General features: G+C 36.1%; 1 protein-coding gene across 1 annotated transcript in view; it reads left to right on the top strand.

The window, feature by feature from the left end:
* The window catches only part of LOC138385274 (nuclear autoantigen Sp-100-like), a 68140-nt gene that overhangs the window by 1230 nt on the left and 43498 nt on the right, over positions 1–23412 (top strand). The window contains exons 2-4 of the mRNA XM_069471429.1: positions 17453–17615; positions 18737–18905; positions 21420–21503. Of these exons, the coding sequence (XP_069327530.1) occupies positions 17453–17615; positions 18737–18905; positions 21420–21503 (416 nt within the window). The remainder of the gene's footprint in view (positions 1–17452; positions 17616–18736; positions 18906–21419; positions 21504–23412) is intronic.

The raw sequence follows: 23412 nt of genomic DNA, 5'->3' as shown, positions 1-23412 counted from the left end.
TACTTTTCTTCCAATAGCAAATGAGACGGATGAGCCATCTCCCCACATCCAGCCAAACTTTACAAAGCTGATGGACAAAGAGTTGCATCCTCATTTAATTTGTATTTTCCTGATTATGTGGGAAGTTGAACAGTTTTTCATGTTTATTGGCCATTTAAATTCTCTCTTCTATGAATTATTCATTTATTTTTTGCCAGTGTTATTCAGTTGAGGTGTTTGTCCTTCTTTATCATGATATAAGAGAGTTCTCTAAATATTCCAGTAAGTATAAATATACTTTTCTTGTCCTTTAACTGTATGGTGACTTTTACCTTATTAAGGCTTAAAAGTTGAGGTATACACCTATCACGGTTTTGATTTTATAAGAGAGATACATGCTCATTGTTATAAATAAAGTGCTGGGGAAAGATACTGACAAATCCCATGAGCACTGCCAGCTATAAGGTAGTTCTTGTGATCTTCAAGGCGGCAGATTTGATTCTGCCTTTATTCAAGGAGAAGTTTCTTCTCCAGTATCTGTGAAAATTTTTTCTGTTTCAATTTTTAGGCCTGATTCTTCCTATGTTGGTACAACTTTCGCCTTCACAGCTCTTACGTGCTGCCTAGTGCTTTCATCTTTTCAGTTTTTACTTATGTTCATAATGGTTCTCTCAAACTTTTCCTCCGTGACAATTATTTAATTTTTAATAGGTTTTTGTTTCCTGTAATTTCTGATTAAAAAAAATTGATTGTGTTTCTTTTTGAGGGGTATCTTAATTTGTTTCTACAGCTCTGCAATCTCCATTTTAACTCATATTCTGTTAATTTATTATCTCATTTTCACATTCTTTCATGTTTTTTTTTTCTTTTTCATTCTAGCATATTATGGGGGTACAAATATTTAGGTTACGTATATTGCCCTTGCCCCCCCCAAGTCAGATCTTCCAGCGTGTCCATCCCCCAGACGGTGCGCACCCACCCATTATGTGTGTATATAGCCATCCCCTCCCCCTCCTCCCATCTGCCTGACACCCGATGAATGTTATTACTTTATGTGCACTTAAGCGTTGATCAGTTAAAACCAATTTGATTGTGAGTACATGTGGTGCTTGGTTTTCCATTCTTGTGAAACTTCACTTAGTAGAATGGGTTCTTGCTTTATTTAGGTTTTGTGTGGCATTAAGCACTGTGGGAACATTCTGCTCATCTTGTTCAGATTGCATTCTGTGTTCCTTTGTTCTCTCCTGTGCCTGCTGTGGCTGCTGTGCTTCTCCCCAAACCTCCCACCTCCTCAGACGTAATCTGAGTGAAATTTTTTTTCATATTTCCTGCCTTGTTGGAGGTCAAATTGTTTCTTCTCTGAGCTACAGTTTTAAGGCTCTATTTTGATTCTTAACAAGTTTTCTGAGGACATGAATAATTGATTAAACCATCCTTTTCCCCACTGATTTGCAGTGTTATCCTTTTCCTTAACCACGTTGCCACATAGGCAGGTGCTTTTCTGTGCTCTCTCTTCTCTGCCATCGGTCCGTGATTGCCTCTGCTTGTGCCAGTACTACACTGTCACAATGGCGACAGCTTCCCAACAACTCCTGCTACATGGTAGAGTAAATCTACGTCTCCTCTTCCTCCAAAGTGTCTTGACCTTTGTGTTTCCAAAACAGCTTCTCAAAAGCTTATTGTGATTTTGTATAGGATTAAATTGAGTCTATGGACCAATTTGAAGAGATTTGACATCTTTACAATATTATGTCTTCCATCTCATGAATACGTTATATATTTCCGTGTATTACTAATTTAAAAATATTTTCTAATAAAATTTCTATTTTTATGTCTGAAGGTTTTGTGCTTCTAGATTTCTTCATAGATATTTGATGTTTTATGCTATTATAAACTACAGTAGTCCTCTCTTATCCACGATTTTGTTTTCCATCATTTCAATTACTAGTAGTCAAGGTAGGTCCGAAAATATTCAATGGAAAATTCCAGAAATAAAGAATGTATAAATTATAAATTGCATGCCATTCTGAGTAGTGTGATGAAATCTCATGCAGTCCCACTCAGTCTCACCTGGGACATGACCCATCCCTTTGTCCAGCACCTCTATGCTGTAGATGCCACCCACCTGCCGGTTAGTCACTTAGAAGCTGTCTTGCTTATCAGATCAACTGTTGTGGTATCACAGTGCTGTGTTCAAGCAACCCTTATTTTACTTAATAATGGCCCTTAAGTAGGAGAGTGGCGATGCTAGCAAGTTGGATATGCCATACAAAAGCCGTAAATTGCTTCCTTTAAGTGAAAAGGTGAACACTCTAGAAATGGTAAGGAAAGAAAAGAAAATTGTATGCTGAGGTTGCCTAAAAGCTACAGTATAATGAGATATTTTGAGAGAGAGACCACACTGACTCAGTAGGCACTATTTTACTATATTCTCTCTTATGTATGAACATTTATAGGTGACCTCTGTTCTGACCTATGGTTCTATTTTTTATTTGTTTCAATATGAAATGTTTTAGTTATTATGATTTTATAGGTAATGTTCTGTTATATATCTTGTTGGAATTCAATTGAAAGACATTGAATGAAAAGTTAAATTTAGGAAGAATTTATGTTTTAAACAAGTCTGAATGATCCCAGCTATAAACATGTATATCTCTTCATTTATTCAAGTGTTCAAGTATTTGAAGTTCTATAGTAATGTTTAATGGATCCTGTGGCATTCTTATTGGATCAACTTAGTGCTAGGCATTTTAAAATTTAATTTGGATAGTACAGAGATTTTAACAATATTAATTTTCTGACACATGAACACAAGATGTCTTTTCATTGATTTGTGTCTTCTGCAATTTCTTTCATCAATGTCTTATAGTTTTCATTATTCAAATCCCTCACTTTCTTGGTTAAATTTATTCTTGAGAATTTTATTCTTTTTGATGCTACTGTAAATCAGATTATTTGCTTAATTTTTCTTCAGATAGTTTGTTAGTGTATGGAAACATAACTGATTTTTCTATGTTGATTTTTTTTTTTTTTTTTTTTTTGAGACAGATTCTCACTTTGTTGCCCGGGCTAGAGTGAGTGCCGTGGCATCCGCCTAGCTCACAGCAACCTCAAACTCCTCGGCTTAAGCGATCCTACTGCCTCAGCCTCCCGAGTAGCTGGGACTACAGGCACGCGCCACTATGCCCGGCTAATTTTTTCCATATATATTTTTAGTTGGCCAGATGATTTCCTTCTATTTTTAGTAGAGACGGGGGTCTTGCTCTTGCTCAGGCTGGTCTCGGACTCCTGACCTCGAGCAATCCACCTGCCTCGGCCTCCCAGAGTGCTAGGATTACAGGTGTGAGCCACAGCGCCTGGCCTCTATATTGATTTTGTATCCTACAACTTTACTGAATTCATTTATTGGTTCTAATTTTTTTTTTTTGGTGGCATCTTTAGGGATTTCTATTAATATATATATATAAAAGATCATGTGATCTGGAAGTAGAGACAATTTTTCTTCTTCTTTTCTGATTTGGATCCCTTTTATTTCTTTTTCTTGCCTAAATGACCTGGCTAGGACTTTCAGTACTGTGTTGAGTAGAAGTGGTAAGAGTGGGCTTCCTTGTTTTATTCCTGGTCTTAGAGGAAAAGCTTTCAGCTTTTTATTGTTGAGTATGATGTTAGCTGTGGGCTTGTCATGTATGGCCTTTATTGTGTTGAGGTACATTCTTTCTATACCTAATTTGTTAAAATTTTTATCATAAAAGGATGTTGAATTTTTCAAATGCTTTTTCTGCATCTATTAATATTAAAATGTTCATATAACGTTTGTCCTTCATTCTGTTAATGTTGTATATGACCTTTATTGATTTACATATGTTGAACTATTCTTGCATCTCAGGGATAAATCCCATTTGATCATGGTGAAACGATCCTTTTAGTGTACTGTTGAATTTGGCTTGCTAGCATTTTGTTGAAAAGTTTTGCATCTATGTTCATCAGGGATATTGGTCTGTAATCTTCTTTTCTTGTAGTGTTCTGAGGTGGCTTTGGTATCAGGGTAATTCTGACCTCATGATAGGAGTTTGGAAATGTTCCTTGCTCTTCATTTTTTTTTTTTTTTTTTTTTTTTTGGAAGAGTTTGAGAATGATTAGCATTAGTTTTTAGTAGAAATGTTTGGTAGAATTCACCAAGGAAGCTATCTGGTCCTGAGTTTTTCTTTCATGGGAAGTTTTTGATTACTGATTCCATATTCTTATTCATATTGATCTGTTTAGCTTATTCATTTCTTTTTAATTCAGTCTTGGTAGGTTGTATGTGTCTAGGAATTTATCTATTTCTTCTAGGTTATCCAATTTGTTGGCATATGATTGTTTATAGGAGTCTCATGATCCTTTGTATTTTTATCGTACCAGTTGTAATGTTTCCTTTTTCATTTATAAGTTTATTTATTTGAGTCCTGTCTCTCTTTTTCCTTGGTTAGTCTAGCTAAAGATTTGTCACTTACGTTTATCTTTTCAAAGAACCAACTCTGAGTTTTGTTGATCTTTTCTATTGTTTTTCTCTACCCTATTTATTGCTGCTCTAATCTTTATTATAACTTCCTTGCTGTTAACTTTGGGCTTAGTTTGTTTTTCTTTCTCAGGGATAAAGCTAGATTGTTTGAGATCTTTCTTTTCTCCAAATGTAAGGGTTTATAGCTATAAACTTGCCTCTTAGAACTGCTCTTGTTGCATCCCGTAAGTTTTGGTATGTTGTGTTTTCATTTTTGCTTGTTTCAAGATATTTTCAGTTACCCTTTGGACTTCTTTGACCTGTTGGTTGTTCAGGAGTGTGCTGTTAAATTTCCATGTATTTATAAATTCTCCAAATTTTCTCCTGTTATTGATTTCTAGTTTCATACCATTGTGGTCAGAAAAGATACTTGATATGATTTCAATCTTTTTGGCTTTTTTAAGACTTGTTTTATCATAACATATGATGTATCCTGGAGAACGTGCCATGTACACTTGAGAAGAATGTGTATCCTGCTGCTGTTCGATGAAATGTTCTGCATTTGTCTGTTAGGTCCACTTGGTCAGAAGAGTCTTTCAATTTCAATGTTTCCTTCTTGATTTTTCTCTCTGATTGATCAATCATTAAGAGAGGAGTATTAAAGTCTCCTACCATTATCGTATTGCTATTTATATCTCCTTTTAGTTCTGTTAGCATTTGCTTTATATATTAATGTGCTCCAATGCTGGATGCATAAATATTTACAACTGTTACACCCTTTTGATGAATTGACCCCCTTTTCCATATATAATGACCATCTTTATCTCTTGTGACCACTTTTGACTTAATACACATTTTCTCTGATATAAGTGTAGATGAATATAGTCACCCCTGCTTTCTTTTGGTTACTTTTTGCATGGAATATCTTATTTCCATTTCTTCACTTTCAGCTTTCATGTGTTCTTAAAGCCAAAGTGAAGCTCTTATGTGTAACAAATTGTCGGATCTTATTATTTTATTGTTTTCTGACTGTTTTATACTTCCTTTTCCTGTTCATTTTTTTTAGCTTTCTTTGTGATTTGATGACTTTTTGTGGTGGTATACTTTCTTTTCTCATAATCTTTTGTTTACTACAGATTTTTCCTTTGTGCTTTTTGTGAGGCTTACATAAAATATTTTCTGGTTATACCACCCTATTTTAAGGTAACAACTTCGATTGCATACAAACTCTGTGCTTTTACTTCTTTTCCTATTTTAATTTATTGATGCTAAAATTTGCATCTTTTTTATAGTATGTATCCAATAACAAATTATCATTATACTTATTTTTTAGTTTGTTTTTTAACTTTTACAACAGAATGTAAAGTGATTTATGCACAATCATTACAATTTTAGAGAATTCTGACTTTGACTATATATTTACCTTTACCAGTGAGTTTCATATATTCATATATTGTTACGTTGTTAAGGAATATCCTATCATTTCAGCTTGAATAACTCCCTTTACCATTTCTTGTAAGACAGTTTTAGTCTTTTGTTTATTTGGACAAGTCTTTATCTCTCCTTCCTTTCTGAATGACAGCTTTGCCAGGTGGCATATTCTCGGTTGGCACTCTTTCAACATTTTGAATACATCATCTCAATCTCTCCTGGCCTGCAAAGCTTCAGCTGAGAAATCCATATGGGGACTCTCTTATATATGAGTTACTCTTTTCTTGCTGCTTTCAAAATTCTCTCTGTTTTTATCTTCTTATAATATAATTATAATGTTTTTTGATATAGACCTTTTGTGCTCAACCTGTTTTAGGAATTTTGGACTTCATGAATCTAGATGTCCATTTCTCTCCCCAAATTTGGAAAGTTTTCAGCCATTATTTCTTTAAATGGACTTTCTGATCATTTTTCTCTCTCTTCTATTTTAATTCCTGTAACGGGTGTGTTGCTTCACTTGATGGTGTCCCATAAATCCCATAGGTGTTTTTCATTCATTCTTTTTCTTTTTGCTCCTCTCAGTGGATAATTTTAAATGACCTATCTTTGAGTTCAGTGATTCTTTCTTCTGCTTGATTGAATTTCTGTTGAAACTCTCTATTAAATATTTTCAGTTCAGTCATTGTATTTTCCAACTCTAGGATGTCTGGGCTTTTTTATGATTTCTATTTCTTGTTGATGTTCTAATTTTGTTTAAATATTGTTTTCTAATTTTTTTTGTTGTCTATCTGTATTTTCTTGTAGTTCACTGAACTTCCTTAAAAGTATTATTTTGAATTCTTCTTCAGTAAGTTCATAGATCTTCATTCCTTTGGTGTCAGTTATTAGGGCTTATTCGTGTCTTTTGATGGTGTTATTTTTTCCTGATTCTTTATGATCCTTGCATCCTCATATTGCTATCTGCACATTTAAGGAAGTAGTAACCTCTTCCAGCCTTTACAGGTTTGCTTTGGAAGGGAAAGATGTTGATTTATCAGTCCATCCTGGGATTCTGGATGGGCTAGATGGTAGTGTCCTTGGACAGGCAGAGTTTGCTCTTGGGGGGTCTCTAGTTGGGTGAGGACATTGCCTGTGCTCTGAGGTTAGGTGTCTACTGGCTGTTCTCTGTGGTTGGGTTTGTCTCTTGGCTAGGCTCTTTGATTAAGCATGACTGACCTGCCTCTCCCAACATTCGCTCTAAATTTTACACACAAATAAAAGACTTTATTAGTTTAATTTTTATAAAAATAGGATCATAACACATTAATCTGAAACATAGTTATATTTTTTATTCAGCAATATAACTATGACCTTCCATCCAAATTACTAGAAATAAATAGCTATGTAATATTTCAATAATATGTATTTATCATCATATACTCAACCATTCACCCAAACAATCAGGTTTTTTTCAGGTTGGAGGTACATGTTGTTATTGTTTATTTCTTACTAAAAAACAATACTTCAATAAATACTTTTATATTTATGAATATCTAGTCAACAAATATATATTGAACACCTTATATGTATTAGGTACACAAGAAAAATCAATGGACAAAACAGGCACAATCCCTGCCCTTGTGGCTTATATATTTTGGGGAAAAGAAAGACAATGAATTAGACAATAAATGATACATAAAACAAATAAGTAATTCATTTAGTGTGTTGGCCAGTGACAAGGACATGGAGAAAAGAAAGAACCAGATTAGGGGTTTGGGAGTACAGGGGTTACTGGGGGACTGTGATTGTGATTTTAGATAGGTTGGTTAAAGCAAGCATCATTGAGACGGTTACAAGGAGCAAGTACTTAAAGGAGACAAAGAAGTTAGTTTACTACATGGATATCTGGACAAAGACTATGCTAAAGAGAGGAAACAACAAGTATCAAGTCTCTAATGCTGGAGTATGCCTGGTGTAGTCAAGAAACAGCAAAGAGGTGGGTGTAGCCAGAAAGAAGTGAGCAAGGGGAGAGGAGACAAGGGCTAGATCATTTTAGATCCTTTGAACAGTGTAAGAATTTGGTTTTCACTTTTGAAGAAATGGGGAGCCACTGACAGTTCTAGAGTTTTTGTTTCTATAGGATGGATACTGGTGTTTTTATTTCTTTTCTTTTTGTTATTATTTCAGCATATTATGGGGGTACAAAAGTTTAGGTTATGTATATTGCCCTTGCCCCCCTGCCCCTCAGTCAGAGCTTCAAGCTTGTCCATCCCCCAGACTGTGCACATGACACTCATTATGTACATATACACCCATCCCCTCCCCCGCTCCCATCTGCTTGAAACCTGATTAATGTTATTCCTATATGTGCACTTAGGTGTTGATCAGTGAAACCAATTTGATGGTAAGTACATGTGGAACCCATTCTACTAGGTGAAGTATCCCAAGAATGGTGTTTTTATTTCTATAGGATAAATTCCAAAAGTGGGACTGCTGGGTTATTCTGTAGTATATCTTAAAATTTTGTAGATATTGCCAGATCTTTTCTGAAAAGGCTGTAGTAATTCATACTCATGTCAGCAATGAATGAGTGTCTGTTTCTCTGAATCTTCTCCCACACTGAATAGTATCACTAATGAAATTGTATTTGTCAATCTAATAGGTGAGAAATGGTTTCTCACTGATGTTTTAGTGTGTATGCATTCATATGTTTATTGGACATTTTAATTTTCTTTTCTCTAACCTGCCTATTCAGGTCCATTTGAGGGAGGGTGCTTGTTATTTTTAATTAACAGACTGGAGTTCTTGTCTATTAATATCTGATATATTAACACTTTGTCATATGTGTTGAAAATGTGTTTCTATACTTTTACATCTTTATTATTTTTTTAAACATTTAAATCTTTTAAGAGAAATATTCCTCTTGCTATTTGCTTTTCGTATTTTTCTTGTCTGACTCAGATGTTTGTCCTGTCATGTAAATATTTACATTATTTTGTCCAGTTTTAGTGGAGTGTCAGGCTGCAAGTGCACCACAGTTACATAACAGTTTCAGAAGAACTGATTTTTTAAAGCTTAATATTTTTTTCTAATTGGGAGTACTTTATATATCTGTATTTATGTTTATATTTTATTTAATTCCTTCAATAAAGTTTATAGTTTTCTTCATGTAGGTCCCATACCTTTCAGATGTTTATAAATATATACATGTGTATTTGCTATTATGCCTGAATATTGTATTTTTTTTTCAATTTATATTGTTTCAAACAAAAACTGTAAGTTTTATATATCTATGATTCATACTTCTTGGCCAATTATTTTCTTGTTTTTATAAATTTTATTAGGTATCTAGGGTTTCTGTGTACATAGTCATAAAACATAAAATGTATATTATTTTAGTATTTATAACAGTTATTTCCTTTTTATATCCTGTTGCATATATATATAGTTATATATATATAATGGTGGTAATGGTAGAAATTTCTGCAATTTTTTCTATTTTAATGACTTTACATTTTAACGTTTATTGTAACATTTCCTGGTTTTAGAGATTTTATATTGTGTTAGTTTTTATTTCATATTAGAGTTTTTATAAAAATAGCTGCTAGGATTCATCAAATTTCCTTTTAAAATAATTTGTGGATATATGTACTTTTTCTCCTTTTATTTGTTGATGTAAAATTATAGAGCAATTTCTTAATGTTGAACCAAGTTTGTTTTACTCATTACTTTTTGCTTGTTTCTTATGTTTTAAAATAATCTCTAGCTTTCAACAATTTGGATGGAACTAGAGACCATTATCCTAAGTGAAGTGTCTAAAGAATGGAAAAACAAAGACCACATGTACTCACTATGAAATGGGAACTAACCAATGAGCATACATGTGCACAGAGGGAAGTAAAACTCAGTGGAAATCAAGCAGAGGCAAGGGGGAGGAGGGGCTGGGCAAAAACCTACCTAATGGGTACAATAAACACTATCTGGGTGATGGGCACACTTATAACCCTGACTCAAGCATAACAACATCGATATATGTAACCCCAAACATTTGTACACCTGTAATATTTTGAAATTAAAAAAAAACAATAATTGTTTTTCTAGCTCCAAGTTTTATTTCATTTTTGACGTGACAAAATGGGCTGTTTTATTTTCTAAAATCTCTAAGTAATTTATTTTCTTTAACATCAGTGTGTTTAGCTTTTACTGGTTGTAACTTATTGAGACTTCTTTTGTGACCAAGATTATGCTCAGTATTGATATATGTATTTCAAAGATATTGAGAAAAAGGTGTTCTCTATTTTTAAGTCACAAGATTAAATGATAAATCATTTTAATTTATCCAGAGCCTATATATTTTACATATGTAAAGAGTCAAAAACTATAGGTGAATTGTTTTTCAATGCCCGTAAAACATTTCCCCATTATTTGTTTCTTCAGTTTTGATTTGACATTGATGGGAACACACTTTCTTTGTGTATTGTTTGTAGTTGCATACCTTAACATGTTTATCTTTGATTTCAACAAATTCTGTGTCACTTTGTCTTAGTTGTGTTTTTAGTTGGGTTCTATGCCTTTCAATATCATCATTTTTTTAAACTTCAGCATATTGTGGCAGTACAAGTGTTTAGGTTACATATATTGTCTTTGCCCCACCTGAGTCAGAGCTTCAAGTGTGTCCATCCCCCAGACAGTGTGCACCACACCCATTAGGTGTGAATATACCCATCCCCTCCTCCCTTCTCCCACCTGCCCGACACCCAATCAATGTTACTACTATATGTGCACATAAGTGTTGATCAGTTAATACCAGTTTGATGGTTGAGTACATGTGGTGCTTGTTTTTCCGTTCTTGTGATACTTAGTAGAATGGGCTCCAGCTCTATCTAGGATAATAAAAGAAGTGCTAGATTACCATTGTTTTTTGTGGCTGAGTATTACTCCATGGTATACATATACTATATTTTATTAATCCCTTTGTGGAAATATCGTCATTTTTTTCATTTATGTTTAGTTTTATAAATAATCTTTTATATCCATCTTTTATAACTTATTGCTTTTTTTCTTTTATCTCTCTAAAAATACAAACTATGTTATATGCTTTTTATTTTTATTTTTCAGTATTTCATAAGGTTTTATAGGGTCTGATTTTACTCAATTAGTAGTTACTTTCAACTTTTCAAATTCATTCTTTAATCTATATATCTGTGATTGTCACAGTTGAATTTGAAACCATATTGTTCAACCATATTGTTTTCATGCTTGAAACAAATCATTTAACTCACATGTCCCTTTGCCCGTCAACTCAACAGTGTGAGTTTGTTTATATAATTTGAAGCTTTACATTCAAATAGGTATTATTTGGATTTTTTTTCTTGTTCCTATAATATCTCTGTTTCTCTTATGGTAACATTTTTCTCTTTTTAAAATTATTCTTTCTAATATTGGAGTGTTTCCTCAAATGTCTGTTGATTTGTAGTTATCTGTTCCTACATAAGAGGAGGCTCTGGTAATCAGCCAATGTGATTCACCAAATTAAAGGAAAAAAATGAAAAACCATATGAATACATCAGTAGATATACTTGATAAAATTCAACATCTGTTCATGATAAAATTCTAAGCAAATTAGGAATAGGTAGGAACTGCCTTAGTCTGTTTCAAAATATATGTTTATTATATATAATATATTTGTGGTATATATATGCCCATTAACATCATACTTAATGTGATACTTAATGCTTTTTTCCTAAAATTGGAAACAAGGCACGGAAGGGTACTCTCACCACTTCAACATTATTTTTAAACTCCTAACCAATACAATAAGACAAGAAAAAAGAAACAGTTGTTAGAAAAGAAATAGTAAAATAGTCTTTATTTGATCATGACATGATTATTTTCTTTTTTAAAAATTTTAAAACATTAAGGAGGTACAAATGTTTTAGGTTATATGGATCATTTTTGTAATGTTTGAGTCCCAGCTATAGGTATGCCCATCACCCAAATAGTTTTCCTAGTACCCATTAGGTTGGTTTATTCCCTACCTCCTCCCCTTCTCCTGCTAGATTTCCACTGAGTTTTACTTCCCTCTGTGGAAATGTGTGCACATTGGCAAGTTACAATTTAATAGTGAGTATATGTGGTGTTTGTTTTTCTATTCTTGAGATATTTCACTTGGGAGAATGGTCTCCAGTTCTACCCAGATTGTTGCAGAAAGCATTAATTCTTCCTTTTTATGACTGAGTAGTACTCCATGGTACACATATACCACATTTTACTAATCCACTCATGAATTGATGGGCACTTGGGGTTGATTCCACATCTTTGCAATTGTGAATTGGGCTGCAATAAACGTTCGAGTGCAAGTGCCTTTTTGATGAAAAGACTTCTTTTCCTTTGGGTAGATACCCAGTAGCGGGATTGCTGGATTGAATGGTAGGTCTATTTTTAGTTTTTTGAGAAATCTCCATACTGTTTTCCATAGAGGTTGTACTAATTTGGAGTCCCACCAACAGTGTATAAACATTCCTTTCTCTCTGCATCCATACCAGCATCTATTGTTTTTGGAGTTTTTAATAAAAGTCATTCTAACTGGGGTAAGGTGATATCTCATTGTGGTTTTTTTTTTTTTTTTTTTTTTTGGTTTTCAAATAAGCTTTTATATATATATATATATATATATATTTCAGCTCATTATGGGGGTACAAAAGTTCAGGTTATATATATTGCCCATGTCCCCCCATCCCCCCGAGTCTGAGCTTCAAGCGTGTCCATCCCTAGACATTGCACATCGCAGTCATCATGTAGGTATGCACCCTCATTGTGGTTTTAATTCACATTTCCCTGATGATTAGTGATGTTGAGCATTTTTTATATGTTGATTGATCATTTGTCTTTCTTCTTTTGAGAAGCTTCTGTTCATGTCTTTTGCCCACTTTTTAATAAGGCTTTTTTTTTTTTTTTTTTTTTTTGCTGATTTGCTTGAGTTCTCTGTAAATTTTGGTTATTAGCCCTTTATCAGATGTGTAGCTTGTAAATATTTTCTCCCATTTTGCAGGTTGTCTATTTACTCTGTTGATTATTTCCTTAGCTGTGCAGAAGTTTTTTACTTCAATCAAATCTCATTTATTAATTTTTGTTTTTGCCATTGGGGCCTTATTCATAAATTCTTTGCCTAGGTCAATGTCTGGAAAAGTTTTTCCTACATTTTCCTCTAGAGTTCTTATGGTTTCATTTTTAGATCTAAGTCTTTTATCCATCTTAAGTTAATTTTTGTGAGTGGTGAGAGGTAGGGTTCCTGTTTCATTCTTTTGCATGTGGCTATCCAATTATCCCAGCACCATTTAAAAGAAAACTACAGATGAAAATCCCTTATGAATATAAATGAGCAAATCCTCAATAAAATATTAGCAAGCAAAATTCAACAGCCCATCAAAAAAATAATCCACCAGAACCAAGTGGGCTTCATCTGAGGAAAGCAAGATTAATTCAACATATGGAAATCAATGCATGTGATTCACCACATGAAAAGAAAGGCAAAAACACAGATCATCTCAATACATGCAGAAAAAGCATTTGACAAAGTCCAGCACCCTTTCGTGAAAATAACCCTCAACAAACTAGGCATAGAAAGAATCTCAGAATTCTAAAAGCTATATATGACAAACCCATAGCCAACTTCATACTGAAGGAGAAGAGTTGAAAGCATTTCCTTAAGAACTAGAATAAGACAAGGATGCCCACTGTCACCACTTGTATTCAACATAGTGCTGGAAGTTCTAGGCAGAGCAATCAGGCAAGAGAAAAATATTAAGGGTATCCAAATCAGGAACAAGGATGTCAAACTATTGCTCTTCACTGATGATATGATCTTGTATCTAGAATATCCCAAAGATCCCACCAAGAGTCTCTTGGAATTGATAAATAAATTCAACAGAATCCCAGTATACAAATTCAATGTACACAAATCAGTAGCATTTCTGGATATTATACTAATAACAGTCAAACTGAGAGTCAAATCAAAGGCTCAATACCATTCACAATAGCCATAAAGAAAACAAAATATCTAGGAATAAGCTTAATCAACAAGGTGAAAGAGCTCTACAAGGAGAACTATGAAACTCTGAGGAAAGAAATTGCAGAGGATACAAACAAATGGAAAAACATATCATGCTCATGGGTAGGTAGACTCAACATTGTTAAAATGTCCATACTACCCAAAGTGATTTACAGATTCAATGCAATCCCCATCAAGTTCCAAAGTCATACTTCAGAGTTCTAGAAAAAATAATTCTATGCTTCATTTGGAACCAGAAAAGAGTACAAATAGCCAAAGTGATATTAAACATAAAGAAGAAATCTGTAGGGATCACATTACCAGACTTTAGAGTATACTGCAAGACTATAGTAAGCAAACAGCATAGTATCAGTACAAAGATAGACACATAGACCAATGGAACAGAACACACAACCCAGATATAAAACCACTTACCTATAACCAACTGATCTTGGACAAAGCAGACAACATACACTGGGGAAAAGAAGCCCTGGACATGAGTATTTACTATAAAATCCCAAGAAAATGCAAAAATACTTTACTAGAACTAATACACAAATTTAGCAATATCATAAATACATGGTTAATATTTTTCAAACCAATTCTATTTCCATATACCACTAATAAGCAATTTGGAAAGCAATACTACTTAAAGTAGCATCAAAAATAATAAAATCACTAGGAATCCATCTAATGAACAGTATGCATGACTTATATACTTAACACTGTAAACAGTCCTAGGTAAAATTAAATAAAACTAAATAAATGAAGAGACATACAATATTAACAGATTGGAAGCTCAATATTGTTAAGATGTCAGTTCTTCCAAATTTATTTGTAATTTCAGTGCAAACCCAATCAAAGTCCAAAAGGCTTTTCTTGTAGACATTGACAAATTGATTTGAAAAGACATATGTAAAACCAAAGAACATAAAAAAGCCAAGACAATCTTTTCTAATTAACTTCAAGATTAACTTCTAGTTCTCAAGCCAAAATGATGTTGGCATAAGGGTAGACAAATAGGTCAATAGTACAGCATAGAAAGCCCAGAAAAAGACACATGTTTATATTGTAAATTGCTTTTGGAATATTTTCATGACCTTGGGGTAGGCATAAATTTCTTAGACAGCACACTAAAGTCATCAACCGTAAAAGAAAAAAATGATACATTGGACTTCCTCAAAATTAAAAATGTCTCCCCATCAAAAAACATGGTTAAGAAAATGAGAGGCAAGCCACAGACTGGGAGAACTTATTTACAATAATTAAATCAGACAAAACACTCCTTTCCATAATATGTGAAAAAAACCTTCTACCCATCAATAAGTAAAAGAAAACTTAATAATATAAATGGGTCAAAGACTTGAACAGACACATACACAAATATACATATATACATATATATGTTATATATATCCAATAAGCACATTAAAATGTGCTTGACATCATTAGTCATTAAAGAAATACAAATTAAAACTAAAATAAGATATCATATAATACACACTAGAATAGCTGAAATTGTAATAGAAAGACCATCTCTAATAGTCTTTGAAAAACAGTTTAACAGCTTCCAAAATGGTTACACATACTCCAACACAGTGACCCAGCAATTCCACTTCTAGGTATTTACCCAAGAAAAATGAAAACATCTTGCCACAAAAAACTTGTACAGTTTTATTCATAATAGTCCCAGATTGGAATCAAGCCAAATGTCCACCAAGAAAATGAATAAACATTGTTGTAGATTCACAAAATGGAATACCACTCATCAATAAAAAAAGGACCAGAGTGCTCTTCAATGCAGCAACATGGGTGATGAGCAAAAAATGACAGACACAAAAGCATACATTATATGTTATTCCATTTATATGAAATCCAATAACAGGAAGTATTAACATTATGAAAGAAATAACAGCAATGTTTGCCCCTGAGAAGCTGCCTGGCTGCATGTAGTCTGCGTGGGGGATGACAGGCAAGGAATGCACTGTTCTGTTCTTCATTTTTCAAATAACACATCAATTTTTAGCCCTGTGTCTCCCTCTCAATCTCCACGGCCTCTTCAGAGTTCTGCAGGGCACACTGATTGCTTTCCTGATCTCTGGGAGCATCCTCCACCTACAGTAGCAAGTCTCTCCTCTAATTGAAATTTTTCGTCTACTCATTGTTCTCCAACATTCTCTTTGTCATTATAAATCTAATTCCTTTGTTAGTACTTTAGTGGGATCTTTAATAATAAAAGAGAAGATATGCTTCTCCTCAATCTACAGTATTTAACCAGAAACTTTTTTTTTACAGAAATTAAAAAATAATAATGTGGCATTATTATTCCCTGCTGCATTTTGGGTACTGGGAAGTGCTGATAATTCCCTTCTGGTTTGACAAAGAAAGCTTATGAGTTGTCATAGCATTTAGGAATATAGAGATGTTGATTCAAACATTATCATAGCAATAAAGTGATCAACTAAGAGCCAGAATTACAGACTCAGGTTTAAAATTACCTTCACAGGAAGTAGCAGCAATTTCTGAAATTCAGATGCCTAAAAAGATTCACTATATATAACAATAGCACAAAAAATTTATATTAACACAAAGCAGAACGAGATGTCCCAGGAGATATTTATATTTTCATGAAATTCTCCATTTATACCTTATATCATTATCATTATTAAACCACATAATATTATTTATGAATTAATTTCAAGATATAGGATGATATTTCTCCCTTAACAGCTTGTTTTTATCATTCTGATGTTGTTCTTTATCTTTCTGAGATTTATTTTCTCTTAGTTTTTAGTTAAGATGCATTTTCAAGGTTGGATTTTATTTTTATACCATTGTTTTTCATTTCTCTATGAATGACTTGCTAACTCCATCTTGGTTTTATAGGAATTTAGATTTTTTAATTCAAAAATATTTCAGTTATGTTTAGGTAAATATATCTTTACAATGGCTTTGATCAGGATGGACAGGAATTTTTCAGTCCTATATATTTTAGTCTTTCATAACCTCCATGCTTTCTTTTTTTTTTTTTTTTTTTGAGACAGAGTCTTGCTCTGCCTGGGCTAGAATGCTGCAGCGTTAGCCTAGCTTACAGCAACCTCAAAGTCCTGGGCTCAAGCAATCCTTCTGCCTCAGCCTCCCAAGTAGCTGGGACTACAGGCATGTGCCACCATGCCCAGCTAATTTTTTCTACATATATATTTTTAGTTGGCCAGAAAATTTCTTTCTATTTTTAGTAGAGACGGGGTCTTGCTCTTGCTCAGGCTGGTCTCAAACTCCTGAGCTCAAACGATCCGCCCGCCTCAGCCTCCCAGAGTGCTAGGATTACAGGTATGAGCCACTGCGCCCGGCCCATGCTTTCTTCTATTTCATCTTTGTTGCTTCAATTTCATTTACTCTGACCTCTATTTAGGACTACCTATTTTATATATGTTGGTTCTTCATGGCCTATTGTTCATATATAAAATCTTACATCCTCCAAAAACATGTCAGAATCTTGATGACTGTTTTTACATGGTATCTTTTTTCCCTAGGATGGCCACAGAAGAGCAGAACATAGAGGACGGGGTTATCTATGACCGTATATTCAGTCACTTCAAAAAACATAAGGTGGAGATTTCATGTGCAATAAGAAAGACATTTCCATTCTTTGAGCGCCTCCGTGACCATGAATTCATCACAAATAAAATGTTTGAAGTAAGTAAAGTTTATTATGTCATGATCTGGTAAACCAGCTCCAAATTAAATTGGGCTTTCATATCCTAGACCAAAACCTTGGGGTACAAGTGGCTGACTGAGCGGTCTTCTATGAGTGGGGAACATTTTCAAGTATTTCTGTAAGTGCTCCTATAAGGCAGAGGGTAGGGGAGAAGCAGACATCACCAAAGATGATCCTGCTTCTAACTGAAGGAATGGTGTCCATGGCACCCTCTGGCGTCAGGGTGAATGGCAGTGGAAATAAGGTGGGTCAGAAATCAGTATACTCCATAAATGTACAGTGCCTTGTAGGGATTCATGCAATATAACATAAACTAAACATTTAAAATATTTTAATGAATTGAATAATTTTAATGAATTGATTTACTGAAATGGTAATTGGCATGGCATTTTATTTCAATTAGTATCAATTTAAAATATCTACATCTAAGAACATTAAAACCGGCAGGAAATTAGTGTCTGGTTAGGACAAATTTGGGAGTAGATGTTTGCTATTCTTTCTCCGACATCTTTCAGGTTTTCTTTTCTTTCCATTTTTAATTTTTTAAATTTGGGTAATTTCACCAATAGGCCCTGTTGGAGATACAGAACAGCAAGTCTTCTCTTTGCCCATGAGTATGCCTCCTCTGTGGCCAAGTTCATGGCAAGGGGAGGATGGTCACCTAGTTTCCCTGAGCCCTTCAGGCCAAGTCAGTCCTGCAGGAAGGGCAGGGGTTGTCCAGCCAACAGAACAGCCACTCATCACCTGCTAAGTCTACTCCTAAAACATCTCAGCCAGGCTCTTAAAGGGCTATACATCCTTTAACTTTAACCCACTTTTATTCTTCAGAAATGCTCCTTTTTACATCAAATTAAATTAGAGTGAAGAGATCAGACTCATCAATGGTAACTTTTAGAGATGAAGGATTTACTTGTTCCATTTAGTAGCTATATGAATATATAAAAATTACAAAACATTTAGTAGCTATATGAATATATAAAAAAACTACAAAACATGAGAAGATACCTATGTAGGGAAATTGGAATACATTAGTCATAAAATTACTTTCCAGGGCTCTTTGAAATCTGTTCTTATATTTTTCCATTCATTATTTTTTAAGGATTCTCAAGAATCTTGTAGAAACCTGGTCCCTGTACAAAGAGTGGTGTACAATGTTCTCAATGAGCTGGAGAAGAATTTTAACCTACAAGTTCTGAAGATATTGTTCAGCGATGTCCACATGAAGGAATACCCTGATTTAATCCCCATTTATAAAAGCTTCATAAATGGTAATTAGGTTGTATTACCTACCATTTGAGGTCCAGGGCCAATGTTTTTAAACAAGCATATATTGATCGTCTACCATGTGCCACACACTGTGCTGAGCAGTGGGGGTATAGTAGTTAACTAACCAGGCATGGCATGAGCCTTCTTGACTCTATGGTATAATAGCTATGGTATAGCAACCACCTGGAGGTCTGCTTAACTGCACATTTAGACTCATAAGACCAGCAGAGCCACACTGGCATCAGGTTTACTTAGAAGAACATAGAAAAAGCAACACAGGATCCCGCCAGAGCTGCATTGGTTTCTTCTCTTCAGCGGGAGCCTTTGCAGTGGTCTACACAGCAGTCCACCAAGTTGGCTATAACCTGCCTTGAGTGACAGCTCCGCTGTGGTTGCAGGATCCACCTTGGCCTAGCACCTCATGCCCGTGGGAGGCAATGTCTCTTATCACAACTCCATAGTCATAGTTTTCAGGGACCCCACAACAGATAAGCTGAGTTACAAGAGTTACCACATGGAAGGAAGGCCAAAGTTATGCCTTCCCACCAGGTATTTGTGGTTCATGTGTAGTCCCTTCCAATCTTCCAGTCATGGGTCTTTTCAAAGCCCAGTGTTTGCCTGGTAACAGAGCAAAAAGGCCACAATTTCCAGAGTAATGAACAAAGAATTTAACCCTGGGTCAAATTTGCCTTTAGCAAAGGAGAAATTTTTTTTGTTTGTTTGTTTATCTTTATTTATTTATTTATTTTTTTACCATTCATCCACAAGGGGTGAAACAAACATTAACCAAATAATCACAAAACTGATTGCTCTGCCAGGGACTATTTTTGGTGCTATACAAAACTAATGGTCTAATGGTTTAATTCTAGACTTTTTCCTGAGAAGGCATGATTTTACTCTTTTATTGAGACACAGTAAACAAGACGCCTCCATTTTTTTTTTTTTTCTTCCCTAGAAAACTTTTTATTCCAATGTAGTTTGGTCTCAACCAAGCTCTCCAAATAAAAGCTAGAGACATCACAAGAAAAGTGGACATATGCCCTGAGGAGGGTGGATGCAATAGGAACAGGAATAAAAGTGTGAAAACATATCAGTAAAACAGAACAAATAGGATTTGGCCAAATCTAAGAGTGAAAAGCAGTGTAGGAGTTGATTCAAGAGAGATAAGTTGGAGAAAGATTTTAAACCATCTGGCATTTAAAGCTGAGGAATTTGCAGTTTATTTAAGAGGCAACAAATAGATACTACAGTTTTATCAGCAAGGAAAAAAATTTTAAGGAGGTATATATGGCTTGTTGATTTGTGTCAATAGTAACCTTATCTAATTAAGAATAAAATAATTTTTGCCAGGCACAGTGGCTCACGCCTATAATCATAGCATTTTGGGAGGCTGAGGTGGGAGGATTGACTGAGCTCAGAAGTTCGAGACCAGCCTGAGCAAGAGTGAGACCCTGTTTCTACTGAAAATAGAAAATTTAGCCTGGTCTCATGGCCCAGGCCTGTAGTCCCAGCTACTGGGGAGACGTGGCAGGAGGATCGCTTCAGGCCTGGAGTTTGAGGTTGCAGTGAGCTACAGTGATGCCCCTGCACTCTACCCAGGACAACAGAGTGAGAATCTGTCTCAAAACAAAAAGTAAATAAATAAAATAATTTCCATAGCAAGTCATTCAAACCAGAAGAGGAAATTAAAGAAAGTCAAATACCTATGCACAAATTTCAAGTCAATATTGTATTTGTAACCAGGATGTCCCCAGGTTGTAGGTGCCAAGAGAATGGTGTTACCTTTACTGGTCACATCTCAGGGACTCTGATCCTCTCCATGGACTACAGGGAGCCCGTAGGGTCTCCGAGTGGCTCCCTGTGCTGGGGTGATGGGATGGAGGTTCACTGCTGCCCAGGGCACTGCCCACTGCCTCACCCAGTGCTGTCCCTGTTGCCTTCGGGAGATGCTGCCTCCTGGACCCTGAAGTCCACCCAAACTGCCCCTGTGTCCTCTGTTATATTTTTTTTGGGAATCGCTCCTCCTCCCTGACCCAATTAAGCCAAAACCTTCCTCTTTTCTAGCCCCATTACTAAAGCTGTTGGGGTTTTCACTTTTATAATCAGCTCACTAGGACCCAAGACCTTCTCCCCAAGAAATCCCTGTTTCTTCCTTAATTTGAACAGTTCAGAAAACACATTTCACTTCTATTATTTATTTTTATATGTGCTTTTCCTGCCATCTGAAATTGTTTTTAGGTGAGTAACATGGCTCACAATGTTTTTAATTCTCCTTTAGCCTTAAATCTTGAGTGTCTCTTTTCTGTGTGAGAGACAAAGTCTTCCTTGATGGGGTCTTCTCTTTTCTGTCCCAGGGGATGATGGGAGAATTTTAAGTCATGTGGGACCCACTGAGCTCTGAGGGACGCAAGGGCTAGAAATTCCTAAATGTATAATTTCCAGATGCTGTCGCTGGTCTCTGATAGAGATAACTAACTGCCTTCTCTCTCCCGCTGACTCTGTCTCTGGCTCTTCAGTGCTCCCAGACAAATCGTATTTACAAGAAATTGATGAAGAAGCGAGAGAGGAGGGGCCCAGCAGCCAACTAAGCCTTGAACAAGGTAATAACGACAGGACAGAACTTTCTCAGCTGCTAAGAGGAAAAGGGGCCCGAGGTGCTGAGTGGAGACTGTGAGTCGGGGAAGAGTGAGGAAGGACCAGGTGGATGGCAGGGAGGGGAGTCTGTGTGAGCTCCCACCCAGGTGTGGGTCCTGGAGGAGCAGCCATCACAAGACACTGCTGGCCCAATAACCAGGATGAAGGGACGGGAGTGAGTCAGTAGCCAGATTGCAAGACACTAACTGCCTGAAAGTGATGGTGACGTAGCCAGGTCCCTGCAGGAGAAGATCCCTGTGAAGCTGTGAGGGGCTAAGAACTATGGCCCATGGTCAATACTAAAGAGAAGACTCTGGGTGAAAGGAAAACACCTGTCTTAGCTATCTGAGCCCTCACACTCACAGCACTTCTGACAGCGCATGTTGGGGGGGGTGGTTCCCCACACCAACCAGTTCTCCAATTCTCTGCAGAAGCCAAGTATCCTCTGATTTAACTCAGTTCTACCGGAGATAGTGCAGACTGTGCATGTTAAGGCCTCAGTCTCACAAGACTGTCCCTCGCTTCAGATGCCAGTTGCGGGTCTCAGGTTGTGACCTGTGCTCCTTACCAACTGGCTATAAATCGAAGGTTCCCGTGACCTCTGCTTTGGGTATGATAGATACTTGACTAGCACAGGTCACAGAACTCAAGGAATTATTTACTTATGTTTGCCAATTTATTATAAAAAATACAACTCAAGAACAGCCAAATTAAAGAGATGCGTAGGGCAAAGTATGGGGAAGGGGCACACGGCTTCCATACCCTCTTTGGGTGAACCACCCTCCCAGCACTTCCATTTGTTTGCCAACCCAGAAGCACTCTGAACCCAGTCACCTAGGGTTGTTTTAGAAATTTCATTGTATAGGCATGACTGATCAAATAATCAGCTGTAGATGATTAAGTCAACCTCCTGCCCCACCCTCTCCTCCCTGGAGGCCAGGGGGAGGTGCTGGAAGTCCCAAACCTCTAATCATGTGTTTAGTTCCCCCACAAAACAGCCCCCCCATCCTTAGGGGTTTTTGAAAAATCACCTCATTAACATAACCTCAGGTGTGGTTGAAAGGGGCTTGTTATGAATGACAAAAGATGCTCTTTTCACCATTAATGCTCAGGATAGTACAAGAGTTTTAGGAACTCTGGCCAGGAGCAGGGGAAGTCCAAAATGTATATTTTTTCTGGCATCACAATATTACACTTGGTGGTGGCAGAAGAAAGGACTGATTTAAATGTGGGGGATGTTGTTCAAGAGCAGGAATATTCACAGAGAAAGGAAGTCAGGTGGAGAGACACAGAGGAAATGGTTCAGTTGTGAAGAGGACCTGGGTACTTTGAGAGAGAGAGAGACAGAGGAGGAGGAGGGGAAACCGAAGGCAGAAGAGAAGAGCTGAGTTATTAATAGCAACAGCTCACTCTGAATGAAAATCTGCTCTGTGGCAGTTGCTGATTTAGTGCTCACGGCTGCCACTGGAGATTAGTGTGACTTACGTGCCCATCTTGCAGATAAGGAAACTGAAATCCAGGGAGACCATTTGTGGATTTTGCCTAGGGTCAGATGAGCAAGGATGAACCCAGGCATTCTGAACCCAGAGCCTGTGTCTTAACCCTAGGCTGCTACCCAGGTAATCGAACAGAAAAGGCAGAAAATGGAACAAAAATGGGTTCATATATGCAGAGAGAAAAATGCAGAGAAAAGAATAGCAAGAGCTGCAGGAAGTGGAAGCACATCAGACACTGAATCCTCATGAAAAGGTGGACAGGAAAGAGTGAACAGATGGGGTGTGGGCAGGGTATGAAAGGGGGTGGGGCCGAGACAACCAGGACTTGGCAGGAACTGAGGGAGGGCCCAGAGCAGGGCAGCTCTGGGACAAAGGCAGG

This window comes from Eulemur rufifrons, chromosome 1, assembly GCF_041146395.1.
Source record: "Eulemur rufifrons isolate Redbay chromosome 1, OSU_ERuf_1, whole genome shotgun sequence".
Classification (NCBI taxonomy): domain Eukaryota; kingdom Metazoa; phylum Chordata; class Mammalia; order Primates; family Lemuridae; genus Eulemur; species Eulemur rufifrons.
Note: the sequence above shows the minus strand (reverse complement) of the source record. Positions and strands in the feature narration are given on the sequence as shown.